The sequence below is a fragment of the Entelurus aequoreus genome, linkage group LG25 (assembly GCF_033978785.1).
Source record: "Entelurus aequoreus isolate RoL-2023_Sb linkage group LG25, RoL_Eaeq_v1.1, whole genome shotgun sequence".
NCBI classification, from domain to species: Eukaryota; Metazoa; Chordata; class Actinopteri; order Syngnathiformes; family Syngnathidae; genus Entelurus; species Entelurus aequoreus.
The window spans coordinates 23,204,819-23,220,105 of record NC_084755.1 but is presented as its reverse complement, the minus strand read 5'-3'; the positions used below and the strand labels follow the sequence as shown (position 1 = coordinate 23,220,105).

General features: G+C 39.6%; 1 protein-coding gene across 4 annotated transcripts; it reads left to right on the top strand.

The window, feature by feature from the left end:
• Positions 1-2,411: 2,411 nt before the first annotated feature.
• gtpbp1 (GTP binding protein 1) lies at positions 2,412-15,185 on the top strand. Of its 4 annotated transcripts, none has more exons than XM_062036826.1 (14): positions 2,412-2,962; positions 4,833-4,944; positions 5,029-5,209; positions 5,325-5,508; positions 7,990-8,154; positions 8,225-8,348; positions 10,630-10,744; positions 10,824-10,968; positions 11,043-11,225; positions 13,302-13,437; positions 13,518-13,696; positions 13,841-13,954; positions 14,125-14,175; positions 14,336-15,185. In XM_062036826.1, exons 1-14 carry the CDS (start codon positions 2,765-2,767, stop codon positions 14,444-14,446), a joined length of 1,998 nt encoding a protein of 665 aa, XP_061892810.1. In that variant the 5' UTR covers positions 2,412-2,764; the 3' UTR covers positions 14,447-15,185. The 4 variants fall into 4 exon arrangements, with proteins under 4 accessions (XP_061892810.1, XP_061892809.1, XP_061892812.1 ...); XM_062036825.1 differs by having other exon boundaries at positions 2,419-2,962; positions 13,793-13,954; XM_062036828.1 differs by lacking the exon at positions 14,125-14,175 and having other exon boundaries at positions 2,419-2,962.
• Positions 15,186-15,287: the final 102 nt, after the last annotated feature.

Below are 15,287 nucleotides of genomic sequence, written 5' to 3'. Positions count from 1 at the left end.
AATGCTATTGAAGCATTGTACGGGGTGAAAATTATCTTACGTTGAAGATGTCGAGACAAGATGGTACTCTGAATGATTATAAGCCCAATTAATGATCATGATTATTTAGAGAATCCCATATACCATTAAATGAAGGGCATACTTACTCAACACCTCAACACGCATGTACCTCCTGGTACCCTAGCACCTCTAAAACCCTCAAATCTAGACTCCAAACATCCCAGAACAAGCTAGTCAGATTACTTCTAGACCTCCACCCCAGATCACACCTCACTCCTACCCACTTCTTCAAAGTGGGCTGGCTTAGGGTGGAGGACAGAGTAAAACCACTTGCACTGAGCCTAGTCTATAAAATCCGCTACACCTCCTTGATACCGAAGTACATGTCAAACTACTTCCTTAACGTAAATGACCGCCATAACCATAACACCAGGGGGACCCCCACTAATCACGTTAAACCCAGATTCCGATCTAAAAAATGTCTTAACTCATTCTCTTTCAAGGGTTGGAATTGGGGGTTAAATCACCAAAAATGATTCCCGGGCGCGGCTACGCTGCTGCCCACTGCTCCCCTCACCTCCCAGGGGGTGATCAAAGGGATGGGTCTAATGCAGAGGACACAGTTCACCACACCTAGTGTGTGTGTGACAATCATTGGTACTTTAACTTTAACTTTCTATGCCACATCAATATGGCATGCGCTTCCAACAGGTGTAAAAGAAAGGGCATCTCTATCCTCCTTCAAAACCGCACTAAAAGAACACCTCCAGGCAACTTTAACCCTAAACTAACACCCTCCCCGGATTGTTAATAATCAAATGTAAAAAATCAAATGTAGATACTTTTTCTTATGCTTTCTGATCTCTCTCTTTCGCTCTATGTCCACTACTTATTGTACATATCCTACCAAGTCAGACCTACACTGTTTCAATGTCCATTTCTCTGATGATACAATTGTTGATGACCAAGGGACGGCGTGGCGAAGTTGGTAGAGTGGCCGTGCCAGCAATCGGAGGGTTGCTGGTTACTGGGGTTCAATCCCCACCTTCTACCATCCTAGTCATGTCCGTTGTGTCCTTGGGCAAGACACTTCACCCTTGCTCCTGATGGGTGCTGGTAGCGCCTTGCATGGCAGCTCGCTCCATCAGTGTGTGAATGTGTGTGTGAATGGGTGAATGTGGAAATACCATCAAAGCGCTTTGAGTACCTTGAAGGTAGAAAAGCGCTATACAAGTATAACCCATTTATCATTTATAAGGCTAACCCCCCCCTTCCCCTCCACATCCCACACCCCGGATTGTAAATAATTAATGTATATACACTGATGATGATTATCTTGTGTGATGACTGTATTATGATGATAGTATATATCTGATAGTATATATCTGTATCATGAATCAATTTAAGTGGACCCCGACTTAAACAAGTTGAAAAACTTATTCGGGTGGTCAATTGTACTTCACTGTGCAATCTACTAATAAAAGTCTCAATCAATCAAAACAGCCATACATGGCGTTGTTTATACGGCCACCCTTAGTGTGACAACACTGTCATGTGCCATATCATGAAACAACACTAAACAACAATAACAAACACATTTCGGGAGAATATACTGCAACAATGCATAAACACAACAGAACAAATACCGTGGACCCCGACTTAAACAAGTTGAAAAACTTATTCGGGTGTTACCATTTAGTGGTCAATTGTACGGAATATGTACTGTACTGTGCAATCTACTAAAAGTTTCAATCAATCAAAGCCAGAAGTCCCTGCAGTACCAACTCTTCCGGGACGTTACACTATTTTATTCGGTACAGGGTGTAATTATAAGTGTGACCAGTAGATAGCAGTCAAACATAAGAGATACGTCTCAAGTAAACAATACCAACATCAGTATATTTGCCGGGTCAAATTATTATTTATTATTGGTCGACCTCAAAGTAATGCACTTTCCGGTACAGTTTTTTAAAATGTGATTCCCCTAAAGTTTTATCAATCACAAATACTGCATTTGTTTTCTTTTGTGTTATTTTTTTAATGAATTAAGTAACGTTTATGACAACCTTTTTCCAAAACACAATAAAGAATGTGAGATATAACAGGATAATGCATACATTTAGCATTTCTTTTCAAAACAGTTACAAAAAAGTGGGACCCCAAAAATTTACTGTTGGACCCCATTTCTAAGATTCCTAGCGCCAACACTGCATCAACAGTTCACATAAAAGGTGACGAAGACTACTAGCAAAGAGACTGACATGATCAACGATCATATGACGTTGGTGGCAATAGAGGGAATTACGCATATAAAGCGGTTGACGATGATGATTTCCAAATCCCTGGTTGGCCTCTGTGTTTATCAAACTATTGTGAACTTTGAATATCTAGTCAGTCCACACGTATGACGCGCAGTGTTGCACATACATTGCATGCGAACCAGCCGAGAGCCATGAGAGGAGGCGGCGGCTGCAAAGCACATGCACGACCCCCTCCGCGGTATTGGTTCTCTGCTCGCATATTCAAAGAGCAGCCGAGAAGCCATTGGCGGGCATGTAACATATTCATCCACACCTACCTCATTATTATTGACAGGCTGTTTTTGAAAAGGTTTCCATACAGACTGCTTACAAATAGTCCGTGTTGTCTTGGCAATGTTTGCGAAAGTGAAACCGTGCCGCTTGGACGTGTAGCTAGGCTAGCCGACATTAGCACAACAATCTACCCGGCCCGATAACACATTTTCTGGGGGAAGTCCTCGGAAATGGCATCCATAGCAGCGGCGGGGCACGACTCAAGTGCCGGCCCAGGTTCCATACCCTTGGCTGATGCTTTACTCCCGGCGAGTATATTCGCGCCCGACCGGGGAGGATGCGTGGACGACCTCGGGGACGAGTGCTACGATGACGGGGACATGATGAACGGCGAGCCCGAGGACCGAAGGGTCGACTTCACTAGCAAGGTGAAGCTAGGCCGCAGTCAGCACTATGCTACCGCTAGGCCAAAACAATGAATGAAAACAATATTTAACCAGCATGCCTATTATTTTATTTATGTTTCACTTTGCTATTACGTCTGTATTAGTTACGATGCCGGACGCGGAACAGGACGGGTTGTTTTGCCTCACCTGAATCGCCGGCTGAAGCTAATGCTAACTAATTCAGCTCTAACTATGTTAGCTGCATAAATAACGCTTAAGTGTAAAAACATATTTATCTGTCATAACCCATGTTTTTCGCTCTATGGTTGGGAGTGACAGGTAATGAAAAAATAACTATAAAAATAATAGATACATTTTTGGTGTATATTATTTTTTTTTGCATTCACACAAATACACGAGTTAAAGTACCACTGATAGTCTCACACACACTAAGTGTGGTGAAATTACCCTCTGCATTTGACCCATCCACATGTTCACCCCCTGGGAGGTGAGGGGAGCAGTGAGCAGCAGCGGTGGCCGCACTCGGGAATCATTTTGGTGATTTAACCCCCAATTCCAACCCTTGATGCTGAGTGCCAAGCAGGGAGGCAATGGATCCCATGTTTATAGTTGAGGTTAACGGGCGGTATAGCTCGGTTGGTAGAGTGGCCGTGCCAGCAACTTGAGGGTTCCAGGTTCGATCCCCGCTTCCGCCATCCTAGTCACTGCCGTTGTGTCCTTGGGCAAGACACTTTACCCACCTGCTCCCAGTGCCACCCACACTGGTTTAAATGTAACTTAGATATTGGGTTTCACTAGGTAAAGCGCTTTGAGTCACTAGAGAAAAGCGCTATATAAATATAATTCACTTCACTTCACCCCTAGTTTCCTTGGTTAACGTTGTGTAGCCAACATGTTTGTTTTGTGCTATACGGATGCATTCCTGTCAAACCAGACTATTGGATGATGTAAACTTAAGTGAGTGGCTGCAATAATGTTTAATTGGCCGCTAAGGTCACATGACTCATAACACATGTGGAAGAGCCATCCACCTTGCACACAATTGCATCATATTATTTTTATTTCTATAAATCGTCCCCTCTGACTCATGCAGAAATAAACTAATTACTTCAGTAAGAACAAATATTCATGTTAATATTTCAAAGTAATAGTTGAGTACTGTAATACACTATTGGCTTTGGATGTTACTTTAGCAGTGGATTATGGCTTTACAGGTGAAGTTGTGTGGGAAAAGTGACAGCTGTACTTGAAATGTGTTTTTTGTGTTAGTTTTTTTTACATTCTTAGACTTAGACTTCTTTTTATTGTCATTCAAATTTGAACTTTGCAGTACAGTTAAGAACAACATTGTTGCATTAGCTCGTTGTAGTGCAGGATAAAATAACAATAAGGTTCAGATAAATAGATTACTATACAGATAAATATATTGCCCTTTTGCATATGCGTCCACGTGTATGGAAGTATGTGAGATTGTCTTTATATTCCAGTGAGTTAATCCCTTTTGGGGGGGAATTGAGGGAATTATTATGATGCGTTCAAGCGTCTTATGGCCTGAGGGAAGAAGCTGTTACAGAACCTCAGTTCTGTAACAGCTGCGGAACCTCTTTCTAGAGTCCAGCAGTGAAAACAGTCCTTGGTGGGGGTGGGAAGAGTCTCTATTCACTATTGGCTTTGGATGTTACTTTAGTAGTGGATTATGGCTTTAAAAGGTGAAGGAATGTGTTTTTTTGTTAGTTTTTTTACATTCCGCTCTTTGTCCTGAATAATTTGTGTTTTACCACTTTGTAAATTACAGTAAACTGCTCCACATTAGTGGCTGCCTATTCAGCAATGGATTGTGTTATAATTGCAGCATTACCCTAATATCCCTTCTGCTTCTTGTTTCTAAAAGCTGGCCCTTGTCAGCCCAAATGGAGAGCAGTATGACTCCTTACTCAGCCAACTACGGGACAGGATGGAAGAGGGGTCCGGAGAAACCATTTATGTGGTTGGGATGGGTTCAGGTAATAGACACTCCACTTTGATCAGTTTAATAAATTATTTTTAAAAAAAATTAATTTATGCTCATTACCCACTCTTCATTAAAGATGGCAGTGACTGGGGTCTGAATGACAAGGACATGGAGGCTGCCGAGGCCACGGTGCGATCCATGTGCGCACAACTAAACGCTGACCTCATCCCGCTGAGAGAACGCACTGAAGCAGAGGGTTTGGTGCGGGACTATCTGATCCGTCGGCGTGTGGGGGAGCTGGACTTCCTGGAGGTCAGGTGAGTGGTCAGAAGAGACTACTGTGTTTATTCTACCGTGGTTTGTCCGTGTAGTTTTTTTTTTTGCCCTCAAATTACCTTCAGTTTCATTGGGCTATGTCGTTGGTGTTTGCAGAGTGGCAGTAGTGGGGAACGTGGATGCTGGTAAGAGTACTCTTCTTGGAGTCTTAACACACGGAGAGCTGGACAACGGCAGAGGCTTCGCTCGCCAGAAGCTCTTCAGGCACAAGCACGAAATGGAGAGTGGAAGGACCAGCAGCGTGGGCAATGATATCCTCGGATTTGACCAAGAGGGACAGGTGAGAACATGTTTGGGTCATGTTCAAATTGTGCGTTAGTAATAGGATTTGCAATCTTAACACGGACCAATAATGATATCTTCTTCCTAAATGTTAATTGGCATTTTTTTCCGATATATAGTTTATTTTAGCTGACCTTACTGTTGTACCGTTGTTTATATATATATATATATTAGGGGTTTCTAATTAGGTCAGCTATGAGGACCGCGAAAATTCTGGACTAACGATACCGGTATCATTATTTTTTTGTCCAACTGACCGACATAATTATGACACACTGTCACATTCATTTCAGCTGCCGCTGGTGCGCATTACCATCAGCTTTGAATAATGACAAATAAGGAAGCAACACCACACAAAAGTTCCTCAAAGTCAGGCACGCTCTGTCAGTTACTCATGAGTCACGACCGCGTTTTATCAACGGTCTTCCTAGCGATCCATTAATCCACAAGCCAATATTAGTCCACTCAAAAAAGTGAACAATTGAGGTAATATAATAATTCATAAAAGGTACTTTCAAGCAATATATAATCCACTGTGACTGACAGGTCTCTGGTTGCTGTCTGACGTCACGCCATTGCACCATGTTTGCGTGTCAACAAACACATCTTGCTTCAATGTGTTTCAGTTAGTGCCGTCTCTTGACTATTGAGCATCATACTTGCTCACTGAGTCTTTTTATTTAAATAATACACACATACATCAGTAGCTGTCAACACTCAGTATGGTTTCCGGCACGTCACTCAAATAAGTGTGTGCAACAAACACACAACATTTCCTATTATTACAAAATGCACACCCACATAACATGCTGTGCAACCTACTAATAAAAGTCTCAATCAAATGCTAATTGCTTGTATTGATTTATACGATATAGTAGATATGATATATCATGTAAAATGTATGCTCGCTGCACTTGAATACCATCATATATAAATATTATTTCTAACTGAGTGTAATTGTAATGAATAAAAACAGAGTGATGGATCTGTGTGCTCTATACAAGAAGATGACAAAACTGCCTTTCACCTTGAACTGAACACAAAGTACAGATAAGAGTACCAATAAATACCGGTATTGATAAAGAATATCAATAAGGGTATTGTATCGATAAAATCTTAACGATATACAGCCCTCCCTCCAATAAGCGTGCAAGTTTGATCTTTCCTTGTATTTTTTGAATTCATTTACAAAAAGGTAAACAATGTAGGCTATAGGCTACCAGGAAATACAGCTACACAACAGCACACAAACTAGAGATACGCAATACGTGACTTTTATTGAACAATATTTAGTAGGACAGTATAAAATAATTATAGTTGTGTATTACTTACCCATACAAAGTCTCCAGGCCAAAGCATATTGGAAAGCATCCAGTAGCAAACCTGTCAGCGGCATTCAACGTATTGTCATTAAATTATTGTGACCACTAGGTGTCGCCAAAAATCAAATCACCACTCCACTTCAAAAGCTGTCTTAAGGGTAGTGTTTTTTATACCCAACATTGTTCTCCAAGTAATTTCACTTGATCAAACCTTTTTTAATATACCACATTCATCAATCAATCAATCAATGTTTATTTATAAAGCCCTAAATCACAAATATGACTTGCGCTGATTTATCGGATTAATATCGGTATTGGCCAATACTCAAGGCTCCAATATCCGTATCGTATCGGAAGTGAACAAGCTGTATCGTGACACCAAATACATATGGTATCATGGACAATTGTAGGATGCCTGGTGGGGTACATTGTGGTAAATAAATAAATAAATTATAAATGGGTTATACTTTTATAGCGCTTTTCTACCTTCAAGGTACTCAAAGCGCTTTGACACTATTTCCACATTCACCCATTCACACACACATTCACACACTGATGGAGGGAGCTGCCATGCAAGGCGCTAACCAGCAGCCATCAGGAGCAAGGGTGAAGTGTCTTGCCCAAGGACACAACGGACGTGACTAGGAAGGTAGAAGGTGGGGATTGAACCCCAGTAACCAGCAACCCTCCGATTGCTGGCACGGCCACTCTACCAACTACGCCACACCGTCCCCAATATAAAAGTAGTAATTTCTTGTTTTCTGTTATGATTGGTATTTGTTCTATATACTTTTAATAAAAATGCCAACTAGGATGAAGACATTTATACAGTAGATGGGAAACTATAATTATGGCTTGTCCACTTTGAACGGCATCAGAGTGTGCACCCTTATCGCCTTCTCCTAACGGTTTTGTTTTTTTTTATTTTAAAATGACTTCATAATGGGCTTTAGGTTTTATACATGTCTAAGGTTTATTATCCTCAATGTGTTGAGATCATTCCTTCAAAAATATATGTAGTCTTGTTGTTTGTGTGGGTAGAGAAGAACTCTGCATTTTTGGTAGCCTTAGTTAGTTCTGACTTCTAAAATAGGGGATTGCTTTTAACCAAGACTTGCAATGAGATATTTGAATTGGTTTAACTTGATATGTTATAGGTGGTGAACAAACCAGATAGCCATGGAGGTAGTCTGGATTGGACAAAAATCTGCGAGAAATCCTCTAAAGTTATCACCTTCATAGATCTGGCTGGCCATGAGAAATACCTTAAGACCACCGTGTTTGGCATGACTGGACATTTACCAGACTTCTGCATGCTCATGGTAAGAAATATTGGGAAAATATTAATATTAGTGTAAGCTTTCCCTAACAAATGCTTTTCTTACTCTCCAGGTCGGCAGTAATGCAGGGATTGTCGGAATGACCAAAGAGCACCTGGGCCTGGCCTTAGCCCTCAACGTACCCGTGTTTGTTGTGGTTACAAAAATAGACATGTGTCCAGCCAACATCCTGCAAGGTCAGTGTTGCTTGCCCCCTTTTGCTTACTTTCTCTATAAATGTGCTGAGTTGTGTTCTCAAGGCTCCATCTGCTGTTAAAAGCAGATATCCTCTACAGAGAAATTAATCACTATACAGCAGGATTCAGATGGTTATATGAATTGAATTGAATTTAATATTTTGTCAGTCACATTGTTACCAACAATTACTGTGAGAATCAGTTTAGCAGCCCCACATTAAGGCAAAGCACAGAAGAAAATACAACAGAACTATAAAAACAATACACAAATACTAAGTCACAGTAAATAAAATGGTAGTGCAAACATGTGTGTTGGAATGCTTGCCCCACCTTTAACTATGTCAGATGTTTACCTTGTATTTGTATCATTACAAACTTTTGAGATGTGTAACACCCTGCAGTCCATCTAATCAGAGAACATCTAAAATATATTTGATACCTAAATAACTTCACCATTAAGGAAGTTACAGTAACTTGTGGCGAGATGTTGACTTCAGACATTGACTTGAGACAAATGTTAATATCAGAAGAGGATAAAAGGTAAGTAATATTTCTACATACCTTTTATCCTCTCTGATATTGAGATTATTATGTCTGAATGGGTTCAATATGAGCTTAACTTTTTGGCCACATGTGAGTCTGCATATGAATTTGATACCAAATTTAAGGGAACGTTTAACCAGTATCTAAAGTATAAAAGATAGTGCTGTCAAATGATTGTGTTTTTTTTTTTTATTAGATTAATCACACTTTTGAATTTTGATTAATTATGATTAATCACAGGTTATTACTCACTTGCATAATTTAAAATACCAATATTTGGTGACAAATGCAGTTTTATTGTCAGAATGTCATACAGGAACATTTTTTAAGTGTTTTACTTGAATCCATTACTACATTTATTTACTCAAAACTCGTTTAAAGTTGTATCTAAAGTCAAATCAGGGTATATTTTGGAGTCAAGTTTTTTACTCATCCTGATCCCTGACCATATAACAACCCTTTCAGGTAACCATCTGTGCTTAAGGTAAATAATGTATTATCAAAATAAATTGCGTGATTAATCTGCAAATATACATGATTAATGCAAAAATATTTTGTGATTAATCACGAGTTATCTCATATTTGATAGCCCTAATAAAAAAACACAACCTAAACAAAATAATGCCTTATTTTAAGGGAAATCTCCAATACTGTCTCATACCGACAAGCACTTACAGTGAGCATTTCTCAAAAATGTTCAACTATATCTTGTACTTCCTGGTGTATCTCACATTATGAAGTGATAACATACATGCTATGAAATGTTTATTATTAACTTTTACTCCCTGAGATACTGCAGATCAAACAAACACACTTGTTTACATTTGTTAAAATTCCCAATCTTCATGAAAATATAAAGTGTTCTGTCTCTTATTGGTATGTATTGTGAACCGTATTCTACTTATAGTACATATTATACATGTATAATATAAAAGGACAAGCGATAGAAAATAGATGGATGGAATATAATCTACTTAATAAGATAAGACATTTATTTTGATGCCTAACTCACTTTCCTAACTTTATACTGTTATTCCATATTGTTGTACAATGGACTTAAAAGCAGCAAAACTCTGAATCTTTATAAATAATCCCAACTCAATGACATGTTTAACACCGGTTTAGTTTAGCTGGGCATATGGAAAGTATTAGAACCCTTTTTTTATTGATAATTACTTAAAATATTTATCATTATGTAGCACACTTATATATCATTAAGCACATGTCACATGAGCACTCATACGCATAAAATAATCCTACATAACTTGATCCTTATCGAATGTTGCAATGCTTCTGGTTTTAAAGGGTTGAATTGGAGCTTAACTTTTTATTTCACATGACAGCTTTTCATTACTGTGCAGTGTGAAAATCATAATTAATTAATTCATTGTCATAGCAACATAATGTACACTTCACATTGATGTATTTACATCCTGAAAACATCAGATCGCTCACGTTGGCCATTGTTACCTTGAGTTCATCTGTGTGGTTGAGCAATGTGACGTTCTTATACAAATAACTTTTTGAACAGCTACAGTACAAGTGAACCAATTCCCAATTAAAATATTATACTACTGTGCAAATCAACCCTTATTTTTCCCGTAAAAGAGCCGTTCAAAATATTCAAAGTGTAAAGCAGCTCTGGCAAGCGGATGGTTGGAGACCACTGCTTCAGAAAGTTGAAATGTCCAAGACAAGACAAGCTTTAATGCTTGTGATGTGACTCTGATCCCAACAGAGACATTGAAGCTGCTTCAGAGGTTACTTAAGTCCCCTGGCTGTAGGAAGATTCCCGTCTTGGTCCAGAACAAGGATGACGTCATAGTCACGGCTTCCAACTTCAGCTCAGAGAGGTAGGAATTCTATGCCAAGTCAGATTCCAAGTGGGTAAAATTCCTCTCTGTAAAATCTCTGTGGGGGATTTTCCTGCAGAATGTGTCCCATTTTTCAAATCTCCAACGTGACTGGAGAGAACATGGCTCTGCTCAAGATGTTCCTCAACCTGCTTTCATCACGAACATGCTACAGAGATGACCAACCAGCCGAGTTTCAGATTGATGACACTTACTCTGTACCGGTGCGTGTCTCTTTCTACCATGGCAGAATGACAACTGCTTTAAAAGCTGCTCCAAGTAGTGTTTCTGCTCCTAGGGGGTCGGGACTGTCGTGTCAGGAACCACTTTACGCGGACTAATACGTCTAAATGATACCATGCTACTGGGGCCAGACCCTCTGGGCAGCTTCATTTCCATCGCTGTCAAATCCATCCACCGCAAGAGAATGCCAGTGAAGGAAGTTCGAGGTGGTCAGACGGCCTCCTTTGCACTAAAGAAGGTATGGCGAGAACTAGCCACAGCACCATCTAGTGGCCATGTTTGTCACATTTTATACTGCATTATCCCTTAGACCAGGGGTCCTCAAGTACAAATCTTGAAGGTCCACAAATGTTATTTTGAAACAGGTTGGGTCCGTTTATTATCGATCAAGCTTATATAGTAGCAGGAGGTAGGTAGTAGTTTAACATTTTCTTAATATTAACAAAAATAAAATAAATATCCAATAAAATACATGAAAGATTTTCTTTGAAACAAAAATAACTTAAATAAAACTTTCAGTTTTAACAAAAAATAAATACTTTTAAACACAACCCTCCTATCCCTGGTAAACAAATGACCTCAACAGATCTCATTGATGTGCAAATATAACTAGACAATTGTGTGCCTGCAGCGAAAGGTTCCATGCATGTGGCATGAGCGCTGTATGACCCAGGTGGTAACAGCCTATCAGCGCGTCGTCGTGATAGAGATGACACCCATACTCTGATTGGCTGATTCCGCAGCCAATCAGAGTGGCGTTCTCTCGCTTTCACTCCGTCTTTCTCTCTCTGAGAGAGAGAGAGAAAGAGAGAGAGAGAGAGAGAGAGAAAGACGGAGTGAGTGAGACACGGAGAAGTGTAAATCAAACGTGGAGATATTTGACTAAAAACAACAAAGAACGTTGACTTGCGCTAGCGATAATAATAATAAATGATAAATGGGTTATACTTGTATAGCGCTTTTCTACATTCATCCATTCACACACACATTCACACACTGATGGCGGGAGCTGCCATGCAAGGCGCTAACCAGCAGCCATCAGGAGCAAGGGTGAAGTGTCTTGCCCAAGGAACCAGCAATGACTCAAAGATGAATACAATTATTATATTTTTTTATAATAATTATATAAAAAAAAATTTTTTATTTTATTTTATTTTTTTACTATAATTCGTGCTGGGTCCGGACATGGACCGCGGTCCGCCTGTTGAGGATCACTGCCTTAGACACTGTAAAAATAGAATATTTGTCTCGCAGTAAGACAGGGTGTATATCAGGGATATTCAACTAAATTATTTCAGGGACTTCTCCCTTTGCTATTATTCTTATTCAGCATATTCCTGAGAGCCAGCCCATTCATAAACCCATTTAATATATATATACATATAGATAGATATATATATATATATGGTAACACTTTGGTATGGGGAACATATTCACCATTAATTAGTTGCTTATTAACATGCAAATTAGTAACATATTGGCTCTTAGTCATTATTAAGTACTTATTAATGCCTTATTCTGCATGGCCCTAACCTAACCAAATAACTCAAAATGAAGTCTTTGTACACAAAAAGCTGCCCACAATAAAAGGCCATTCTGAAAAGTGCAGTACATTTTAGAAGAAAAAATATTTTCCATACATTAGCCGCACTGGATTTATATATAATATTTACATACATATATATATATACACACACACACATATATATATACACACATGTGCATGCACGTGCTTAAAAATCTCTCTCTCTAGATAGGGATTGAGATAGAGAGCGATAAATCTCATGTTTCCCTCCAAATGTGTTGAGGGCGGATCCTATGGTTACCCTATCATCTGAGATTGTTAAAAAAAAAAAGGCTTCTAAAATGTTTTTCAGAGAAGGCACTGTCCACAAGATATAGTTGATCTTGGATATTCAAGCAAAAATAATGTTTTGTTCGAAAATATACTTTTTCAAATTTTAAATCCTTATTTATTTTTTTAATATTTTGGTTTCAATCCATTATTTTTATTTTATTAGTTTTGGTTGCATAAAATATACAAATGTATCTCCATATGCATCAAAAGTGCTCTGCTGTTTTTAAAGTCCTACAACCAAAAAGCTAGTCAAAGATCATCTACAGTATATGACAGCGCTCTAGTGTTTTTCGGAATCTGCTGCTTAAAATGTTAGTCTCTACTTAAAGTTTTTTGAACCGAACTCGCGAGTCGGGTCAAGATTTGGCCCTTGGTGTAAATCATTAAAATATGGACATAATTATGTAGTTGCTGATGTAAAGCAATTCCATGATCTCATATTGAGGTTTAATACAGATCAAGCGGTCGTCCATAAGGAAAGGCATGGTGATGGTGTCCCCAAGACTGAACCCACAGGCCACATGGGAGTTTGAGGCAGAGATCCTAGTGCTGCATCACCCTACTACGATATCCCCCCGGTACCAAGCTATGGGTGAGTAACTGCTTTCGTCTCACTTTGTTCGTAACACAGGCATGTCTTACCTTTTAATAACCCGTTTGTTCCATGCGCAGTCCACTGTGGCAGCATAAGGCAGACGGCCACCATCTTGTCCATGAATAGAGACTGTTTACGAACAGGGGATAAGGCTTCTGTCCACTTCCGCTTCATCAAGACTCCAGAGTATCTTCACTGTGACCAGAGGCTGGTGTTTAGGGAGGGACGCACCAAGGCTGTAGGGACCATCACAAAAGTGAGTGCCTATTTCAGAGCTTCCAAAAAATGCTGGAAAAGTCCTCACCTTTTGGGGCGGGAGAGTTGAAATGACTTCCTGCTACATTCTTTTCAGCTCCTGCAATCTGCCAATAATTTGCCATCAAACTCCAAACCTCCACAGATCAAAATGCAATCCACTAAAAAGCCGCCGTCTCGAAAAGACGACAGCGCCTCGACAACTGGCGATGAGGGGATGACGATAGCACAGTCAGCGGGGCCAAGCACGACACAACAGGTGAGATTTCAAAATATAGTATTTTCTTTTTCTATCCTCTTACTGTATGCTGCTTTTCTAACTTTTCAACTCTTCTGTGTCCTCATTAACGCTTGTTATTGTCACCATCTGTCATGCATCATGTTGTACTACTCTCCCCTCTCCTTTGCTTGCGTGGCTGGCTTCTCAAGGGAGAGGGTGATGAAGACCCTCAGTTAAAGGAGGGCAACAAGGAAAACAAGGTAAAGTGGGTCTCCAAACAGCGGCGACCCTGACTGAATTGGGGGTGTGAGAAGCAGTGGCTCTTTCCCTGTAGTTTTAGTTCTATTCTAATAATCTACTTGTTTTTTTTGTTTTAAGTTGTTGAATAAATGAAAACAATTTAATGTCTTCTTTTTTTAGCCAAAGACTGGGGGAGGTGGAAGGAGAAGAGGAGGCCAGAGACACAAAGGAAAAGGCCAAAACAACAGCACTGCAGCCACTGCCTCCACACCAGGATCGGGAGGCTGCTAAAACTTCCACGTTGCTTACCTCCCTCTCCATTACTTCATTCTAGTGCAAAACACTCCTCAGTCTTACTCCACTTTGCCTTTTTTATACCAGGGTTTTATCAAACGGGAACATGACGAGCAATGCCCCTAAAAAGGTTTAGATTTTGTGTCATCAAGTCTTCATTGTTAAGAATGGCTTAAATTACAGGCCGCAAAGTAGGAAGCTAGCTTACTAAATCATTTTATACACCGGATTCTATCTTGATGTAAGAGTGAGGTAAACCCAAAATAAAGGTCCAATAAACACGAGCAGCTAAATGTGAAACTCGCCCATGCATTCCCTGTGAAGTAATTTTCAAAATGTAATTCTTGTACTTGCATGGTATTTATACTTCATATATAAAATGAGCTGTTGGTGCACCCTGATGAGAAATAATTGAATGTAGCAAAGTGCACATGTTTAAATTCTAGATTTAATTATACAAGATGTTACATTTTTTAATCCATTATTTATTTGGCATATATGCAAACGTTATACCCCAGAAATCTTTTGACGTGTGACTTTCCTTCACTTGTGCTCTTCTACCCAGTTGTGTGCGCCGTGCTGCCGTTAGGACACACAATGTAATACAACGCAGTATGTAGACGTCACCCTGGCATTAAGACTTGCAGTGCTACTTGTGCTACTATAGTACCGCTTGTGTTTGCAGCTTGCTACTGTTGACATGTTGTGCAAATTTAATCCCATTAAAAACCGTCAAACTGGCTGGTGAGCTGCAGAATTGTTTTGTTTGCGATCAAGTAAAAATAGTTAGGCAATAATCCGATCAGAATTGTAGGTGACTACCTATGACAAGTTCAAG

Excerpts from the sequence above, each read along its gene's own strand:
- gtpbp1 (XM_062036825.1), top strand. The coding sequence starts at position 2,765 with ATGGCATCCATAGCAGCGGCGGGGCACGACTCAAGTGCCGGCCCAGGT. Across the intron at positions 2,963-4,832 it reads GGGTCGACTTCACTAGCAAG|CTGGCCCTTGTCAGCCCAAA; the intron begins GTGAAGCTAGGC and ends TGTTTCTAAAAG. Across the intron at positions 8,155-8,224 it reads CAGACTTCTGCATGCTCATG|GTCGGCAGTAATGCAGGGAT; the intron begins GTAAGAAATATT and ends CTTACTCTCCAG.